This window comes from Lycium barbarum, chromosome 5 (assembly GCF_019175385.1).
Source record: "Lycium barbarum isolate Lr01 chromosome 5, ASM1917538v2, whole genome shotgun sequence".
NCBI classification, from domain to species: Eukaryota; Viridiplantae; Streptophyta; class Magnoliopsida; order Solanales; family Solanaceae; genus Lycium; species Lycium barbarum.
This window is the reverse complement of record NC_083341.1, coordinates 137,139,427-137,160,129: the sequence shown is the minus strand read 5'-3', so window position 1 is coordinate 137,160,129 and position 20,703 is coordinate 137,139,427. Positions and strand designations below refer to the sequence as shown.

At 32.6% G+C, this 20,703-nt stretch overlaps 2 protein-coding genes and 1 long non-coding RNA gene across 3 annotated transcripts; all 3 read right to left on the bottom strand.

The window, feature by feature from the left end:
- Nucleotides 1-30: 30 nt before the first annotated feature.
- Nucleotides 31-11,205, bottom strand: LOC132642794 (uncharacterized). The gene is made up of 7 exons (XR_009583340.1): nt 11,073-11,205; nt 10,113-10,170; nt 1,229-1,378; nt 868-1,147; nt 696-783; nt 187-308; nt 31-97 (listed from the first exon to the last, which is right to left on the bottom strand). It is a non-coding gene; the product is annotated as an uncharacterized LOC132642794 (long non-coding RNA).
- Nucleotides 8,767-10,105, bottom strand: LOC132642793 (uncharacterized). The gene is made up of 3 exons (XM_060359832.1): nt 9,489-10,105; nt 9,346-9,408; nt 8,767-9,200 (listed from the first exon to the last, which is right to left on the bottom strand). Exons 1-3 carry the CDS (start codon nt 9,733-9,735, stop codon nt 9,115-9,117), a joined length of 396 nt encoding a protein of 131 aa, XP_060215815.1. The 5' UTR covers nt 9,736-10,105; the 3' UTR covers nt 8,767-9,114.
- A 1,426-nt stretch (nt 11,206-12,631) lies between the features above and the next one.
- Nucleotides 12,632-18,595, bottom strand: LOC132641798 (aluminum-activated malate transporter 9-like). Its single transcript, XM_060358890.1, has 6 exons — nt 18,024-18,595; nt 16,989-17,126; nt 15,935-16,204; nt 14,372-14,475; nt 14,104-14,250; nt 12,632-13,471 (listed from the first exon to the last, which is right to left on the bottom strand). Exons 1-6 carry the CDS (start codon nt 18,358-18,360, stop codon nt 12,860-12,862), a joined length of 1,608 nt encoding a protein of 535 aa, XP_060214873.1. The 5' UTR covers nt 18,361-18,595; the 3' UTR covers nt 12,632-12,859.
- Between the last annotated feature and the right edge of the window lie 2,108 nt (nt 18,596-20,703).

Sequence of the window (20,703 nt, the reverse complement as noted above, 5' to 3'; positions counted from 1 at the left end):
TTATCAAAATTGTATTGTCATTACCATGCAGCTAATGTAGTAGCTTCTGGATATGTGGGATGTAAGAGTATTGTTGTGTTGTTTCTGCTCCATATCCCTGCATGGATATGGATATTTATTTTTGGTTAATTGTTAAGTGTTTAGGGGGGGGGGGGGGGGGGGAACATAATTCTTCATGTATTTTACCTGATGATGATTTTATCACTCTTCTAGCCAGGAAGACGGGATAGTGTTTCACTTTCTCTGAAAGTTCATTTCCATAATGTTCGACAGAGTCCTCCCAAAGTGTTAGCTTTTTAGGCCTTTTTCTGTGGATGATACAAAGTAGATGTTTAACCATTTGAATTGATGTAAACTTCATCAAAATAAATTGACTATGCTAAAGAGAAAGTTCTATTCATGATCAACTAATCTTTTTTTCCTTATATAGTAAAATATACACATGTGAAGTAGATCGAAAATACATTTTAAAATATACAGCAACTCATTAATGACTTGCTCGAAACAATTATGTGAACCGTAATTCGGTCAGTCCCAATTATCTATTTCAAAATTCTGAAATCTGATTTCAATTTTATTGTGTGGAACAGATGTTTTTTCAAATAATTTGCTGCCATCAGAATATAAAATGATGTAAAAACAAATGAATATTGAAATTAGTTAGTTGGGCAATAGTCAAGATAGCATAGACTTACTGAGTATCCATAATGATGAATTCTTGGAATTTCTTCCCATTTGATGTGTTACTTGCAAGTCCAGCATTAATAAGTAGTCCAAGGACATCTTTAGATAAAAAAAAAACAATAAATGAATAAGTAAAAAATAGAGTGTAAATTTGCAAATGAGATATTGAAGGTTTTTAGTTACCAAATTCAAAATCTTTCATTTGATACTCAATAGCCTCAAAAAGGGTGATAGTCAGTCGTGTTGACGGTGGTAGTGGATTATCTGGAGGAATGACTTTTTCAATTGGTTCAACAATAGTATTTCTGTCAATTGTCCAAATGTATTTGTTGAATGCATTAGCATATGCAAGATTCGGTTCTTTTACTTATGCAACTGACACCAGGTATGTTTAGAATGGTTTGAAATACTTGTCAAACTGCATTATATCAACATTCCAAATGATGGCTTGAATTTGATTTTCCTGTAATCAAATAGCACATAAGATTATGATTAAATTGTGGAAACATGTATAATTTGTAAAGTGTAAAAGCGGTAAAGGCACCTCTTCGTCTTGCAAAACCATCAGTTGGTATTTTCCACTTTTGTCTTTCTTGTCTCTGGGAGGATATTTATCTACTACTTGAATTTTGCATATCCAATCCTCAGTTTTTGGAGTGATTGACTTGATAGTAGATTTAACTGCCATCTCAATCTATTTTGCAATTATGTAACAAATAGATGTCAATACAATATATGTTATATTAACAAATGATAGCAATGACAATGTTCTATACACTACCAAAAGGTAAATAACAACTATTGTGTTGTACCAAATGATAGGCTCAATCCATAGAAAAAGCCTTTTCAATCACTTCATCATAGACTACATTATAAGTAGAGTGATCGTCGTTGTCTTTAGCTGTAGACGGTCTAATTAATACTTTGACACAGTTAAAACTTTTGGCTCGTGATAAAGCGACATATAATTGACCATGGGAAAATGCTGGCTCACGTAAGTAAATACCAACAAAATCTAACGTTGGACCTTGTGCTTTATTTATAGTCATGGCGTAACATAATCGTATTGGAAATTGTGTTCTTTTAAACTGAAGAGGTAATTTTTCATCTTGCGATGTTAGGAGAGGGATTCGTGGAATGAATACATGTTTGTTTTTAAAATCTCCACTTGATATTGTTGCACTGATGATATGACTTTTGAAATCGTTACATATTAATCTAGTTCCATTACATAGACCATCACAAGGATTTAGATTACGTAATAACATAATTGGACAATTTTTTTGTAATGTCAACTTGTACGGAGGTAAACCTACCGGATTTAAACTGTGCATGAAATATTCATATTCGCTTTGATCTTTTGGATCAATTGTTTCATCAATAGCCAAATAAATTTTCGGAGGGATTTGGTATTGTGTTATTAACATATTGTTAATTTCATCAACAAAGTCATTTTTTGTTGTTAAAACAACGCGAGAAGTAATAAATGAAGCATCTGAATGATGTACATGTAAGTTGGGATAAGTAACTTTAAATAAAAGCTGCAAGGATTCTTGTTCTGAAGTAAATGGAATAATTAAAGAATGAGGAATTGTAATTTTTCCTTGAGTATTTTTCTTTTCGCTTCCATTACCAATTCGCATTAGGTATTCGCAGAAAGCAGGATCTGTTTTTGCACGCATATTTTCTGTTAATTGTAATTTTTCAAGTTGATTCCAAATATCATAGCACAATAAACTCTCACGAATAAAATCTTCTTTTTTCCCACTACGTACAACGGGAAGGGTCTGTCTAAAATCACTGCTAAAAACAACTACTTTTCCACCAAATAGTATATTTGTCTCCATTAAATCTTTTAAAAGTAAATCTAAAGCCTCAAGCATTTTCTTTTTTGCCATTGAGATTTCATCCCATACAATTAACTTAGCGTCTCGAATCAAAGAAGCTAATGAACTTTGTTTGCTTATATTACAATTAAAATTTTCTTCAATGTCAATAGGTATTTTAAAGCGTGAGTGAGCAGTTCGACCACCGGGAAGAAGTGAAGCTGCAACACCTGAGCTTGCTGTAGCTAAAGCTATGAACCCGCTATGTCTAACAATAGCTAATAAAGCACGATATAAGAAGCTTTTGCCTGTTCCACCGGGGCCATCAATAAAGAAAGCACCCGATTTGTTTGAAAATATTCTTTCAAGTATGACATGGTAAGCTCTTTTTTGCTCGATATTTTTTTTTTCTAATAATAAATCTTGTTCACTAACTGTAATACTTCTTTCGAAATGAACATCTTTAGCTTCTTTTTCTATCTCAGGGGGTTTTATCATTTCTGGTATAAGTTGGAATGCGTTGATATCACGACCCATTGAACGTAAAATATCATTAATATGATTTAATACTCTAAAACGTATATCTCGTGTGCCTAAGTTGGTATATTTATAAAAATCCTCAGACAATGGTTTCTCAAATTTTTCCCACAATTCTCTTGGATTAGTAGGATTGCAATAAATTAATAATGTAGCAAATAAATGTCTCAGACTGTATGGCATTCGGTAGCTTATAGCTTCAGACATACATTCTATCAAATTGTTATCGCAAAGTAAGAATCCTCTTTTTTCAGCTGATTCTCGAGATGTATTGTATAATATTCTATTTACAGTTCGCAAATCTTCATAAGATTTTGGTCCTCTAACATTCATTAGTAGAAGTCTAAGATAATATCTTTCTCCCTCTGTTGGATGACATGTTACAACACGACCAATAACTTTTCCTTGTTTGCGACGGGACCATGTTTTATCTGCTGACCACACAAAGTATTCTGGAAATTCTCGATATAGTAAATTAAGATTTTTAGCATCTTCATCTTCAGCATTCATGAAGAAGAATTCTGTCAACATTGTTTTTCCAATCATAGGATTATTTAGAATTTTAGTAATGTTATCAGTACTTTTGAAGGAAACAAATTGTTGTCCTTCTAAATGTACTTGAAGGTGATATACACTTGGAATCATTTCACTGATATGGAAAGCAAATATACGCCATGTAGCTTCTGGTGGCGATACCCATCTAGCAGATTGATATTCTTTTATTCCATCTATTTCTATATTTGTATCATTTGAATGTACATTAAACACAATTTTATCATGTCCTTTGCAGATATACTTATAAATGTATTTAATAACTTTTATGTCTGAACAAATCTGTACATTTATATGACAGCTAAATTTACAAAGTAAAGATGGATTATAAGGAACAACCCATGAATTATCAATTAGATGTTCTCTAATTTGTACACTCTTTCCGGTATTTCGTCTTTTATAAATTGGATATGAATTTTTTCCCTTGCTTGTTTATTCAGAAAACTCTCTTGGATACTTAAACTTGCAGTACCCTTTCTTTCTAGTACACATACTCGCTGGATTTAATGCACCCAAGGACCATGAATCATATGTTTTGTAACAAGTGCATATAATTCAGGTTTGGTATCAGGATCTGGTAATTCAGCACAAACATATTTGTCGTATGCTTCAGGAGTCAATAACTTGTATTTTTCCTCTAATATAATGAGAAAATGAGCATGTAGAAGTCCCCTTTTTTGGAATTCTACAGTATACATAAATGCTGCAACTTTGCCAAATATATTTCTTCTTAAGATGTCTTTTTTTAACTCTTCTAGTTTTGCATGAAATATTCGACTAACTAAATCCGGTCTATTTTGTACTTCATCTGTTTGTAGGATATTAACTTTTATTTCAGGCCATGTAGGATTACATGTCATAGTAAAAAAATATATCAGGTTTTCCAAAACGTTGCACCAATGCAATAGCATCCATATATCGACGGCGCATGTCTCGTGGTCCTCCTGTAAAGCTGTGAGGAAGATATCTATTTCTACCTATTTGCGAAGCTTCTCTTTCGCCATGACGTAACATATCTAAGAGTCCTTCTAGCATATCTATTCTAAATAAATCTTGATTAAGTGAAGCAAAATCTAATCGCTGGCTTTCAATTTTAATCCATTCATCTACTGCATATTGTTGAAATAATCTTCCAGAATGCAAAATTATATTTTCATCATTTCTTATTTGTAGTTTGTAACAATAATACTCACGGCAAGAAACAATATTTCTTTTTTGTTTTCCTTTTTGCATGTTTTCACCTTCCATATGAAGAAAACCATCTATTGAACACATATTTTTTACATTGGGCAATTCTTCGTGTTCACAATACATTAGGTTGTTGGGTCTCACATTTGAAGGTTTTATTTTTTTAATGCCACAGTGCCATCCATTTTGACCATAAGGCAATAGTAATGGATATTGTAATGAATCATAACAACCATAATAGTAATTTACTGTTATATCCCGCAATTTGTACATTCGGATAATTTAAGATAATTGCAAGAAGTTAAGGACAAGGCCATATTTTGATCTTGTTTAATACGCAAGTTGCTTATGAGAATTTTTTGATGTGGAAAAATTGGGGAAGGCTAAGGGCAAATTTGGAATTAGGAAAATTAATTTTTCATGAATTGCAAGACAAAAAAAAAAGAATAGTCTTGAATAAAAAGGCCAAGTGGGCCGTTTGTATGGAGTGGGCTTGGCCCATATGGAAGCTTAATACGTAATTATAAAAGATAACAAGCTCATCACATTTTTCATCTTCAACTTAGAAAGTTCAAGAAACTTGAGGAGAAAGAAAAAAGGAGAAGGCCTATTCGGCCAAGGAGAAAAAATTGGGGTTCAAAAATTGATCAAGGAAAAATTATTTTTTTCTAGCTTTTCTACCAATTGGAACGTCCTTAACAACATGGAGTGGTTGTTGGAGCAATAAAACCATTCCTTTGTGCAAGGCACAACTCTAGCCAAGTTGAAGAGCTAAGAGGAAAAGGTAATGTTTAACTCTCTTTCATATGTTATGGATGATTTGTGCATGTTGTGGTATGTGGAAATGAATGAAATTCATGAAACTATGGTGTGGAAGTTGTAGTCGTGCCTATGTTGTGTTGTGTAGGAGTGGAGAACTAATTTTATTTAGTATTATGGATTGTTATGTTGTGGATTCTATGATGTTAAATGAAGATTTAATGGTTTGAAATGAAGTGAAAATCGTTTGTGGATTATTGAAGACGTTAATGTGATATTAGTATGATTCCTTATATTTGTAGGAATGAAATTGCTAATGTGTAGGTTGCAAATATAATTCATGAATTTGGAAGTGAGACATGTGGTTGGAAGATTGTAAGTGGGTTGTTGTGTTTGAATTTGAAAGAAGGAAATGTGTTGTTATTGTTCTTATTAAATTTGGAAGGTTTCGGGCGAAGTAATATGTTGATTGGGTTGTTTGGAATATTATGAGAATTGTTTGAAGTATTCTTGAACCATGTTAGAATCATTTCGGATTAATACTTAGATGTGAGATCATTGATGTTAACTTGACTATATGTGATTGAATTGAATATAAATGAAATGTCGTTGGATTTTGAGACAAGGGTTGTTAATGTTAGAATATAATTTGAATTAATTGTTGGAGTTGGAATCATGATTGTTGGTATTGTTGTTGATAATTTGGCCGAGTTGAATTCTCGGATTGTTGTTGACGAATTGGCCGAGTTGCATTCTCGGGTTTGTTGTTGAATTGGCCGAGTTAGATTCTCGGAGATGGTGTATTTACAGGGGAAATGCTGCCGAAATTTCGGCAGATTATAAACGAATTCATTTGAAAGACTAAGACAAGTATATGTCGATGAATCTAATGATTATGTCAATTCTCTTGAATGTAGATTAGCAATTTTGGACAAATAAGCGTAGCTAATTGGACGTGGGACAGGTATGTGAGGCTTACCCTTTCTTTCTTTTGGCATGATTCTTATGAAACAAGCAAATGACGTATATGCATGATTTCAAAGAAATTCCTATTCTTAGAGCCACTAGGATGGCTAATATTTTTTATCTCCATAAGTCACTTCATATGGTTTCGATACGTATCCATGATTCCGAAGCTCTATTTGATAAGTTCCGAGCTTGTCTACGATTCTTATTGGCCTATTGACATGAGTATACTTAGTATGGTTGAAATTATTGCATAATTGAACAATGAGCCAAGTATAAGAGTTCATGTCCTTAAAATGGTTTTGTAAGTATTAATGTTTCTAACTTTTGCATACAGTCTTGGATCGGGCTGCACGTTCCGCAACAATACATTTATGGATCGGGTTGCACGTTGCGCAGCAATACACTGTTTGATGTTCTATGAGTATGCATGCATGAATCTGTTATGTGCATATATGATATATGATGTCGGCATATTGATTTGATCCATAACGATATTCGAGAGGTACCTAACATGATGGTTGCTTCGATTTTCCAAAAATGGCTTCTGAAACGTCCGTAAAAGGTTCTGTACTTCAAACGCTCATAACTTTCTTATACTAAGTCGGATTGACCCGAAACTTGTTTCTGAACCTTCAGGTATCGGTAAGTATACTTGTCTATCGAGTCTTGATTTATGTGCATATGGTTTCGCACTACTCTGTTCGTGCAAGCCTCAATATGTCTATTCACCGAGTCCCGGCGGGTATGTTCTCGTGCGTACATCTCTGCATTGTTCACCGCGTCCCTCTCACTTGCGGGCCGGGGCATGTTATATATGATATGATGACATGATGATATGATGACGGGGTGGTGGCCAGGATGGCATATGATGACTCTATTCACCGCGTCCCGCAATAGAGGGTCGGGGCACGTTATATGCATACATGATATATGATTCACCGTGTCCCTCACTGAAGGGCCAGGGAACGTTATATGCATACATGATATATGATTCACCGCGTCCCTCACTGAAGGGCCGGGGCACGTTACATGCATATATGATATATGATATTGGTATACATGATTTCATTCACCGCGTCCCTCAATAGACGGCCGGGGCACGTTATATGCATATATGATATATGGTGATGACATGCATGAATTTAGTCACCGCGTCCCTCGCTAGAGGGCCGGGGCACGTTATATGATATATGATATATGACGATGGCATACATGATTTTCATTTATGATTTATGATGACATACATGATCTTCATTTGAAAAGGCAAGTGTTTTAATATTTTTAAAGCTCATACTTGATTCTGGTAAATCTCTGTTTCAGTTATGATTCTCTTTTACTGTGATTCTTACCTTACATGCTCAGTACATTTTCCATACTGACCCCCTTTCTTCGGGGGCTGCGTTTCATGCCGCGCAGGTACACCCAGATGAGTAGCAGTCATTATGGAAGATGTTCCAGCGAAGTTGGCAAGCTCCGTTTGCCCCCGGGGTGTTGCCGAGTCAGAGTTTGTATGTTAAGATTTCTGGATTGATGTTAGAGACTTTGCAGACAGAGTCGTGGGTAAAGAGTGTCAGTTTTGCAAGCGGCTCCATCAGCCGATGTGTCATTCGGTGTTATGTGATAAATTCCATATGATTACAGATTTTTCTTGATTTGAGAATAACGAAAAGAATATTTCTGAAAGCTTTACTATGTATTTCGTTCTTGTTTGATTCAAGGAGTCCAAAGGACTACGTATGTAATAAGAGTCAGAGGGTTCGCTCGGCCCTAAGGAAGGGTCGGTGCCCATCACACCCTGGTAAGATTATGGTGTGACATTTACTATTTGACTTCTAGTACTTTCTGTATATATGCGGATATGTGGTGCGGATACACAATTATTATTATCATTTTCTACCCATATCCCACCAACTTTTGAAACTGTTGGTAAGTTGTAGATTCGTTGATCTAGACCAGCATCACATCTAAGGGCAATGTAGAAATTAGACAATTGCGAGATGTTTATTAAAGATTTCAAAAACTTAGAGTAAGGATTGTAAGACTTTAAGATGTCCATCAAAGATTTCACAATTTTTTCATTAAGCTTGTTTAAGCATGCCATTCGATTTTGCAGTTCGTTTTCACCGTCAAAGAAATACAATTGTAAGTTCTTAGCCCTTTGATTAGTTGGAACCAAATCATTTATAAAATGATACATTTGTCCTTGGACTTTGAAGGATTAAACTCCATCACTTCGTTTTGCTAAATTTTTATCATAAGTTACTCCGAGTGAAGTGAAAGCGAATGTGTGTTCTAATGTAAGTTCGAAATTCCTTTTATTCCTCAGTGTTTCCTAAATACAAATTTCTTAACTCTTGTGGCATTTGATATGAAATTAAGTGAATCGAACCATTACTACAACAAAATGCAGGTGGTTCATATTCAAACTTTTTGGCTCCACAAAATTCACAATTCGGAACATCTTTCAAGCTAATATAGCTGGTTTTTGCTTCTGCACTACTTAAGGTACCAACTTGTATGAAATCTCTTTCTGCATATTAAACTTTAATGTAAGCACGAAATAATAGGCAATTTAAGGAATGTGTGACAAATATTGTTTTTAGTGAAACGGTTGGAACCAACCTTCATTTGTAGTCATGACTGACTTTTTACCATGATGTGTAGGCTTTGTGCTTGACGACGATTCTGTTTATTCAATAAATAAAAAAAATTAGCTTAAGTTATTTTTTTAACTCTTTCTGCATATTAAACTTTAACGTAAGCCCGAAATAATAGGCAATTTAAGGAATGTGTGACGATTATTATTTTTAGTGAAACGGTTGGAACCAACCTTGATTTGTAGTGATCACTGACTTTTTACCATGATGTGTAGGTTTTGTGCCTGATGACGATCCTGTTTATTCAATAAACAAAACTTTTTAGCTTAAGTTATTTTTTTAATTTAATTCATAAATTGTAGAAAAACTGCCTAACCTGTTTCACCAAGAAGCAGTGACCGTCTTACAACAGATGAAGCCTGCTCTGCAAAAGAAGTGCTAACTTCAAAGGATGATGGGTTAACTGAATTAGCTAGAACTGAATTGTCATGCAGACATTGCTTTTTTATTTTAGCTTTGTTTGCTCGTTGCTGAGCTAAACATGCCTCCTTTTTTTCAAGTGTCATTAGCTTATATAACTCCCGTCGTCGAGCTAAACATGCCTCATTTTTTTCGGGCGCCATTAACTTATAACTTATATAATTCCCGCCGTCGGGCTAAACATGCTTCCTTTTTTTCAGGTGGCATTAGCTTATATAACTCCCGTTCCCTAGCTCTTCTCTTAGCATTTGTGGTTTCAGAGGTTTGATCTTTTCTACATTTATCATCTGACATTGCTGCAATTTTTGTAATATTTTTTGTAAAAAGAGTTTAATGAGTGCCATATATTTAGTTTGACTGTATAATTTTAAGAAAACAACTCAAACGAATGTAGAGTACATATTTTCTATACTCAAACTAAATAAACAACAAATAAAGAGACAGCCAAATCCCGTAACGACAAAATAAATTGAAGAAACAATTTGACAATAATCTAACAATGCAGAAGAGTGACACTTACTTGAATTAAAGAGATTGAACACACATATGTACACAATCACTGCAACACAAAGTTAAACCTACATCAAATAAGATCAAACAAAATATAGCAATCCAACTATTAGTAATATAAAACTTATTGTTATTTTCTAAAAGGTAGAAAGAATTTAAAATGGAAAATTTACCTAAAATCCAACCAGAAATCTCAGCAACACATTCAACCAACTTTGTCAATAACATAAAGAAAGTTCCAACTTTATAGTAATGGCAGAAATCAGACAACATTAATATTATTATGTACTTGAAACAACATTAACACTATTATGTTTCATCACTGTTCAATCTTTCTTCGACTCTATTCTCTACCCATATTCCCTATCCAAATGTTTCAAATGAGCTTTGGCTTATTATCAATTTTCATGGATGGCTGAAGTGAAATCTAAGCTATATAAAGTACCCGCTATCTCTTTTGTTTCTTACTTTCTTTTCCTCTTTCATTTCGTTTTTATTATATTAAGTTGGAGTCAGCTAACTATCACCATTTTGAAAGCACTTCATTCCAATTGGTGCCAAAAAGATCAATTTTAATACAACTCAGCAGCTAAAGTTGCAGATAGATTTGACTATCCATGTTGATCGATTCTTTTAAGATAATCCAGATGCTACAATTGTAAGAAAAACTAAAAATGCATAATAATAGTGGGAAAGAAACAATTGTTAAGACAACAAATAGCTAAAAGTACAAAAAGATTTGAAAAATCAACAACAATAGAGGAAAAAGAATCAAAATTTGAGACAACCCAGAAACTGAAATTGCAGAATACTTTCAATATGATTAACCTCTTAGTCTTCCTTACCCTTGCTCTTTTCTACCCATTTCTCTTACACATATTATCAAACACTTTGTACTTAAATCCCCAAAATCGCAGTTTCTACTTTTTAGAAGACGATGCTCAAATTAGAAGAGTTCAAATATTAATACCTGATATCTGAAAATTGCAGCATCAGTCTGAGCAAAATTATACTATATTTTTGGTGGTATAAATTGATGAGAAGCTTCTTGATTTACTGCATGTGAAGAGGATGAAAACTTTCTGGAATGGGTTTTGAGCGAAGGTTGTAGCTTCTAATACTTTTTAGAAGTTTCTGGTACTCACTTTGGTAATATAATAAAGTATCAAAGCTGGTGAATTTTATTATATTAAATTTAAAAGTGGGTCCATCAACGGACGAAGAAGCTGCCTCTTAAACCGGCTCTTCTAAAGGGTACTAACTAATAATAAATACTAATTCACATGTTCAACTATTATTTTAACAATCAATGTCATATTTATCAGAGCTCGTCCTAAAAGGATAATCGGTTATTGCAAATATAACTTGGTCTAAGAGTTCAGAGTCGAATCTCACGAAGAACCAATTAACGTTAGCTATAATTGTTTAATATCACTAAGAAGACAAGTTCGAACAATTTTCTGAGTTATAAAGATTAAGATTTCTATTTTAAACTATTTAACTTACACTGTAAATAATAAAGCTGTAAAAATTATCAACTAATTAGAGAATGGGTTGAATTCAAGATTAAGGAGGCCTAGAGTTATGACTTCCTCCTGTATGCTAATTATTTACTGTCCCGGGCCAAGTTTATCCTTTATTGAAAGGAAAAAACATTATTTTGACGATGAGTATAAAGGGAAGAGTTCTAAATAGGTTCAGAAGAACTCAACATAACCCATTAAAAGAAACTCTATTGTAGTTTGACCTTTTATGAAACATACATTCACCAATAATGTTGTCTATAAGAAAATACTAAGCAAGATCTGATCATATAAATGTTTATACATAATAACATCAAAATTAATCTCACTACACATTGTACTTAATTAAATTTAGTTATCTAATTTCACAGATTTGGAATCATTATGCATTCAACAGCCAAGTTAGTCGGTCGAATATACTATATAATCAAACAAATGGCACTGCAGCAACAACCCCGTTTTATATTTGCTTCAATATTGGAAGGTACTTCAAACAAAGGAAATCAAAACTCAATGCACAAACAAGCACACTATATATGTCAAATTTGAATTGTACCCTTAATTTAATTACCTCTAAGGTCATTGGTCTTGAATCAAAATTGTGCGAAAAGGGATATCCTTATAGTGCACGACGACTCTAAGTAACTATATATTCTTTCTATCTTGGTGTAGAATGAGGAAAGGGTGGAGGTAGGGCCGCAAAGGGTTCATCTAAATTTTCTTCGTCAAAAAATTACACTGTATATATAAAATTAAAATTAATATTTTACGCATATATAGTTGATGTTGAATCTATTTAGCTTTTCTCATGTGTATTTCTTTATAATAATATCCACAATGTAATCCTTTACAATTTAGGAGTCTTGTTTAGGGGAGGATTATTTTTTCAATATTTTTGTATTTTCATATATATTACTTAGTGAATTGCTCATATATATATTAATCAATTGATCAAACCATATTTAACAAAAATTCCCGTACAAATTCTAACTCTGACGCTATAAAGGAACATATCACAAAAATATTTTTGGGCCTTGTGTACATCTATTCATGATACAAAAGTTACTCCACACGCCAATAAACATATTTCATTTTCCTAATTCCTTTCCTCCTCACAAAACAAACATATGACCAATACTTTTTCTCTTTTCATTTCACACAAACTAAACGTTAAGAACAAAAAAAAAATCACATATTGAACGTCAACAATATAGTAACATACTTGATAAATTCTTTAACACTTAATACTAACTGGCTCTTTAAATTCTGCCCTTTGACTTAGCTCTTCGAAATTGTCAACCACATTCTGAAGCCTTGCAACAAATTCAATAAGAAGTGAAGCAAAAGTAGCCAAAGACAAAGCACTAGCACTCAAATAAGTTTCCATTTCCACTATATCAGCAATTTCACCATCAACAAGTGAGAGACGTGAAGGCCATTGATTTTGTTTTCTAAATAATGTTGACTTTGTGACCAATTGATCAGATGAATCTTTTGTTAATAGTGGCCAATTTGCTTGCAATGACCTTATGTCAATAGCTGTTTCACTAAGTGATCGAGAACTTAATGGCAAATTTTCACTACCATTTTCACTTGAAGAATCTTCAACATTAATATTTGGCTTTCCGATTTCCCAACTTTTTGAATTGACCAAGAGATATGACTTGTGATCTATTTTTTTCTGCAAGTATTGTGCTGTTTCATGCACTTCTTTTAGAATATTTTCATGATCACTTAATGCTTCCATTTTCTCTAATTTTGTTCCTAGCTCGCGTAGAACTTTTGAAGCATTTTCACCAACTTTCTTAAGTTCATTGTGGAAAACCTTCCTCTTTTCTGGTGGCGCCTGCAAAAGACGTTAAAGAAGTTTAATTTATGTATACTGATAATGTACAATCTTTTAACATAGAAGGTTATCGGATGGCTTGCAACAACAGGTAACTAAACTATAGACAATTCCCAATTTGATAGCCTAAACATGCAGTGTAGTAAATAACATGTTGTAATCGGTAAAATATATTGCTAATGTAAAAAAATGTTTACATTGTACTTGTATAAAGTTAAATTAAATGTTAAGAGTTTCATTTATTTATACTAACAGTGTACGATTTTTTAGATTACTTGGTTAACGTGACCTACATAATAAGATAAATGTCTACAGTGATCATCATATTTAAAAAATCTAAATGTTGCAGTAAATAACCTGTTAAAATATATTGATAGTGTACAAACTATTTCGGGTGTTTTTCATGTCTCCAATCTGTAGTGGATGATAGTGAAAAAAGTAAGGCCTAAACAAGAATGAATTTTACTGCATATTGCCTATGTTGCTTGATCGGATCCTTCAAAGATGTCATTCAATGTGTGTCAGATCCTTCAAAAGTAATGCATCTTTGAAGAATTTGACACAGGGGCAACACCATTATTGAAGGATTCGAGCAACATAGCACGTTGATACAATTAGTTAGCATGTAGAACCTGAATTTCTGATTGGATACATCCATGCAATGCCATGACCATGAATGCACAATGCCTCAATCCACTGCTTAATTTGACAATGTCTCTCCACGGACTCTTGTGCAATTTATAACGTCCATGAGGTGGCTCCCAAATAGCAAATCCTAGCTGTTCAAATTTGAATTAATCAAGTAACCAATAGGATGTCAGCATACAGATAGTTCTTTTTGTATAAATTCATGATTAGCTAGCTAGTTAATAGTAGACACATTAATGTTAAAATGTATACCAGTGTTTGCTCTCGACTTGTGGATTCTAGGACAGATTTGTAGCCATTGCATTCTGATATAGATTCATCATGCTCAATACATTTTAAGTACCCATTGATACAACCTGTCAAAATGTGCATGTACTCAAATTAAAGTTACATCATTAGTGGTTCCAAGATTAAAAGGATAACTTGGTGCATTAAGTATCATGCATTCACGTAGGGGTTGAGGAAGGACCGCACCAATAAGGGTGTGATGTCGATATTTTATCATGACACAAGCAACATTAGTGGATTCGACATCGATTTTCAAGATTAGGAAAACAATAGAGTTGTTCATCAATATTACATCCAGTCCCAGATATTTATCGTTTGACAAACTTCATTTGTTCCTAGACATTTGTTGTTTACGAAATGAAAGAACTCGTTTAATACATTTTTTTCAATTCTATCCTTATTGTTTTAATTGAAATAAACGGCGTTTCAGAGAAACACAATGGGTCAAGTTTGAATAAATACTTTTATTATTAAGGCTGTTAATAACCTTTCCTGCTAACATGTGGGTTAAAGAACTTAAGTAAATGATAAATAATACGTCCAGGGAAGTACCAAATCAACATTCAACTTAAGTATCCATGGATACAATCTGTCAAAATGTCATGACTCAAATATTACATTGGTGCAAGATCAGGGAAGTCATTTGCACTTTTGTAACTTTTTTGTGCTGGTCTTTAATTTTTGGCCTTCAAATGGGCTTATCTTATATTTTTTCACTTAAAAATCTAACTTACGTCGATAGAGGCATAAGTTACACATCATAATATCAACAGTTATACCAGCGCAAATAAATTTGTTTTTAAAGGACAAAACAACCCATTTGAAGGACAAAAATTAAAGACGCGTCCATTTGAAGGCCAAACTGTGCAATTTTTTTACTTCATAAATAAGAGCTTTCTCAAAAATATTATACTTGCGAGCGGATTTCCCTTCATTTGGGGTGGTCTTTAATTTTTGGCCTTCAAATTGGTGGTCTTTAAGTTTTGGCCTTCGCCTAATACCCCGAGGTTGTGGGTTCGAATCCCAACTCAGTAAAAAAAAAATTCAAATTCTACCTTATATTTTGCCTTAAGGCAGAATTTGCATGGGTAGAATTCTGCCTTGCGATTTTTATTTAGCGTAGGACAAAAGTTAAAGAACACCAATTTGAGGGCCAAAAAGTAAAGACCACCCACAGGCAAGGACAATCCTGCAAATTGCCCTGCAAATTGCCCAATATTACATACCTCCGGGCCCAAATATTGTTGCTTGAGAAACTTTTAATTTGTTTAAAAAATATTTGACATTTAGGAAAAGAAATAGTTTATTTATCAATTCCTTTTTTTTCTTTTTCGAATTCACCCTTAGTATTGCTCCGATTATGGAGTGTTAGTTGAGTGAGACAAATAGAGAAACAAAAGGTCTAAGTATACTGATATTCCTTTTATTAAATATTTTTTTAATGAGTATGCAAAAATCATAAAAGACGGATGAAATTGAGCCAAGAATCCAAATGAAATATGAAATTCACAATTAAATATGTCTTACCTTCCAATGAAGTTGCAAGATCCATGAAATTTTTAACCACCAAACGATGCAAATCTTCACCAGCCCAAATGGGGCAAATACTAATATTAATCAACAGGCAAATACCAGCACCAACAGCAATTAGGGCTAAACGAGTAAAAATAGCCACATTATATTGCCTAGTCCTGTTTCCAGCCACAATGAGGATACAATAGGTCAAGATAAATACTCGATATCCATATTCATATGGTGCCATTGTTGGATATAGCTTCAAATATGTTCCAAAAAATGCTGCCAAAATGAACAAGAAAATAATACATATGAGATTAAGTATTTTACTAGACTTGAAGAGAAGATTAGGAAGCGATAATTGCAACCCAATATCTTTGGGTGATCTAATTTACAAAATAGCTAACAAATGTATAGATTTTGTATATTTATACTTAAATATACAGATATTTGACATATAACATAAAAATACTATATGTATAATATACATATGCTGTATATATAATATACATATCAATGTATAGATTTTATTTGGGCTACTGGTAATTAAGTTTGGCTGAAGGGACATAAAGGAAAGAATCCCAATTTGGAAGTGGGAAGTGGAAATACTAGCACATGAAAATATGAATCGTCTAAGTTTGAGCGGTTATTAAACCGCTTATTTATTAACTCAGCTCATCTTTATCCATCCAAATTCAGGTGGCCTATGTGGCCCAAATTGACTAACGAGAAATTTTATCAAAATATTTAAATAATTTATTTTGTTTCATATGTCATATATCGCTGTAATAAAAAAGAAGATTTTTTTTATTAGTTGTTTGGTTGAAACAAGTTATCAGAAAACAAACAAAGAAAATTAAAACTTGATAAAAGTTGGGTGATTGGGTTATTTAGCTCATTTTTTATCTAGTCCATCGCAGCCCAACAAACTTTTTCACAGAGTTATGCAATAATCTGTTTTATTAATTTAACATGTTTTAACTCGTCCAAATTCAATTCAAACTGCCCATCTACCTCTAAATTTAGGAACATGTGAATATTTATGCTATTTAATTAGAGGGTTTACCTACGATGAAAATGCTAACAACAATTACAACTTTTTCCCTTTCTCCAGCCCATAATGCTAATTGAGCAAAGACGAGGGCAAGCATCCCAGCACAAAATGTTCCCAAGCCACGATTGAATCCTTTAATAAAGGTTGCTCCTGCCATAAACAAAGAGGGGAAATTAAAGGATAACTTATAGTAAACGTATTTAGTTAAGTTATATATGTTAGATGGTGCAAATATGTTTTGTATTGTCAATGTAATTTGACTTTGTTATATATATAATAGGTTAGTTATTATTTTTAATCTAATGCTTATTGTGCATACTTAACAGTATCACCTTATAATTGATCTTATTGTGTGAAAAAAAAAGTACATTTGTCATCATCACATAAAACTTAAATTCATTGTGAAATGTGTTTAAGTTATATCAGTCAAGGAATTATTACACCATGAGATTTCTTTTTACTTCTTGTAGTAATTAAGTAATCTGTCCTATTTTTAGAATTCAAATCCCACATTTTAAAGAAGCTAACCTATAAATCATTTAGGTGACTTGAAATTGTAATTTTTTTACACGGACCATGTATATAACTTAAACTCATATACATCATAAATATAGAAAATTTTCACATGAACCTACCTCTTTATCAGTTATAACAGGCAATCAATACTATTTTCAAGATTACAAGTTCATATTATAGAAAACTTACTAATAAATATCATTTGGATGAACTGATAGTTTAAGAAACTCCTTAAACTAATGGTATATATAACTTAAGCTCATCAGTAAAATTACGAGTTTAATTAATTTGTATATAAGAATAGAGTTAAAAGACTTTTTATATTATCAGGTAACCAAAAATATTTTCTACATGTAACATTTATAAGAAATGAGATTTATAATTTTGAAAATATAAGAATGAGGAAAAACTTACCTGCAATGACAAATAAAGATACTCAACTTGGTTGAGTAAAAATTCTTTACATTATCAGTTAAACTCAGTAAAATTAAGAAGCACGCAAAAAACAAGAAGGATGTTAGATTTTATTACCTATGGTGAACTCAAACATAACAAGAACTGTCAAGATTGCCCATATTGCAAATTGAGCAATATCAGTAGGTTTCTTCCAGAAAATGAGAAGAGACACAAATGATAGTGCAAATCCCATTTTTAAGGAAAAAATGATCTTTCTTGGATCATTTTTACCCATCTCAATTGCTTTCTTAGCAAAATCTTGAATGTTGTTGAAGAAACTTGTAAATCTTTTATGCAATGGAGTGAAACACATGCAGCAACCATTTCTAATTTCATCATCATCATGTGGTAGTAGTTTTTCTTGGTTGTGATCTGGAGAAGCCTTCTTGAAGAAATTCTTTAAGGTCACCATTTTGTTGATATTCTTTTTGTCTGATTATATATATATATTGACTCTGAAAAAAGGAAGGGAAAAAAAGGAGATGATTAAATAGTTATATTTGTTCTACAAGAAGCGTAGAACTTTTTAGTTAAGGAAAGAAGAAAAAGGAGAACTAATGTTCAGAGAAAGAAAATTCACAGTAAAGAAAAAATTGAAAGAAAAATAAAAGGAAAAAGTTGAAAAAAGTTATGAACTGGAGTAGTCTAAAGTAAGTAAGATATAGAGTCCGTTTGGATTGGCTTATAAGTTGCTTATAAGTTGCTTATAAGCTGTTTTCAGTTTTTTTGAGTGTTTGACTGGCCAGCTTAAAGTCATTTTGTGCTTAAAATAAGCTCAAAAAAATAATTGGGTCCATTTGACTTAGCTTATCTAAAGCAGCTTATAAGCTGAAAACAGCTTATAAGCCAAAATAAATAAATTAGACTACCCTAACTTATTTTTTTTAGCTTATAAGCTGCTGTTTTCAGCTTATAGGCATAAGCCCATCCAAACAGGCTCATAGTATATGCTAGGGGCACAATGTCAAAAATTAATTTAAATTCAATTGCAATTTTGACATCGTGATATTTTTTTCATTTTTCTTTAGTAGTCTACTATATATTGTTAAGATAATTAAAATTAAATTAACAAAAAATTTCAAATTAATTTGTATTTCACAAAGGTGCTTCACTGGATAATGTAAAGTAAATTGCAGTGGTAAGAGAAAAACGTAAAAATAAAACTGGGGGAGTAATAATTTTCAGTAATAATGTACTGTCACATCTGTATGTATTTTGCATAATTTCTATATTCACGTTTTGGCTAAAGCTAAATAGTACCTGCTCAATTATCAATTGGGAAAAGAGAAAAATAGACAAAGGAAAGAGAAAAAATGACTTTATTAACATGTCACGTGCTTTATATATGTCGGTATTGTTATGACATCACCAAAAATTACTGATATAGAATTAATAAAAGCTAAAATGAGCATAGGGGTAAAATAATCACGAAACGAAATTAATTACAAATAACATAAGATTCTCTTTTTCATGGTAGATCATTAACCAGAATGCCCTCACATGGTAAACTAATTTGCAGAGCAGAAATTAACCAAAATGATCAAATTGCCCTCAAAAGAAGTAGTCATGTCGACGAAGAGCATCTTTGCTTCAATTGTCTATCGGTGACTTCTTAGGAGAATATAGATTGTATATATTAAGAGTCAAGACCATGTAAAGGTTTTGTGAGTGACTCACATTGGTATGAGTAAGTTATTTGATCATCTTTTATGATTTTGAACATTAATATTTTGATGTATTTCATGAGCTGCTTCTCGAAACTTTCATTAGTTGTTTCTTTTTGGGACAACTACTATTTTTTATTTCACTTGTAGTTTATGAATCTTTTAGATTACATTCTAAAAATTTCTTTTGAGCAAATTGAATTTTTCAGGAAAAAACGTTAGATCATATGCATACGATCTAAGATTTGTAGTTATTACAAATGTTAGAGACAGTCTAATATTTTATCCGTAAGGTTGAGTAATATATGAGCAAACATTAGACCTAATTTGTAAGTTTTTTTTTTCAAAGGGCAAATTAAAAACGGAAAAGGCTCAAATATGCCATCGAACTATCGGAAATGGGTCATTTATGCCACTCATCAGTAGTTTGGCTCATTTATGCCATCGAACTATCGGAAATGGCTCACTTATGCCACTCATCAATAGTTTGGCTTATTTATGCCATTGGCCGTTACCAAAATGACTCATCCATGCATTTTTCATTAATACCGGTTTTATAATACCTGATATGACATGTGACCTCCAATTAGAGGTCTACTTGTTTAATTCAACCAGCCCAATTTTAAATCCCAAATTAATAAAAAATTCGACCCATACACCTGACCCACCCACAACCATAATCTAGTTGGAGGCCATGTGTCATATCTGGTATTTGTAAAACCGGCGTTAATGAAAAATTGCATGGATGAGTCACTTTGGTAACGGCGATGACATAAATAAGTCAAACTATTGATGAGTGGCATAAATGAGTCATTTCATATAGTTCGATGACATAAATGAGCCAAACTATTGACGAGTGACATAAATGAACCATTTGCGATAGTTCAATGACATATTTGAGCCTTTTCCGTTTTAAAAATAAGGACAAAATCTTAATGAAAGTCTAAAAGAAGACATTTAGGAAAAGCAAATGTTAGCTTTTGGGGTTTAATTAGAGTCATGGTCCATTTTTTATCATGCTATGATAGTCAGACTCATTTCAACTCTTATTTACCTGATATTAAGCTTCCATATTATATCGTTTACGCTTC

Excerpts from the sequence above, each read along its gene's own strand:
- LOC132642793 (XM_060359832.1), bottom strand. The coding sequence starts at position 9,735 with ATGGCGCCCGAAAAAAATGAGGCATGTTTAGCTCGACGACGGGAGTTA. Across the intron at positions 9,409-9,488 it reads ACTGCTTCTTGGTGAAACAG|GATCGTCATCAGGCACAAAA; the intron begins GTTAGGCAGTTT and ends TTGAATAAACAG. Across the intron at positions 9,201-9,345 it reads AGTGATCACTACAAATCAAG|AATCGTCGTCAAGCACAAAG; the intron begins GTTGGTTCCAAC and ends TTGAATAAACAG.
- LOC132641798 (XM_060358890.1), bottom strand. The coding sequence starts at position 18,360 with ATGGTGACCTTAAAGAATTTCTTCAAGAAGGCTTCTCCAGATCACAAC. Across the intron at positions 16,205-16,988 it reads TGTTAGCATTTTCATCGTAG|CATTTTTTGGAACATATTTG; the intron begins GTAAACCCTCTA and ends TCATTTTGGCAG. Across the intron at positions 13,472-14,103 it reads GTATCCAATCAGAAATTCAG|GCGCCACCAGAAAAGAGGAA; the intron begins GTTCTACATGCT and ends CGTCTTTTGCAG.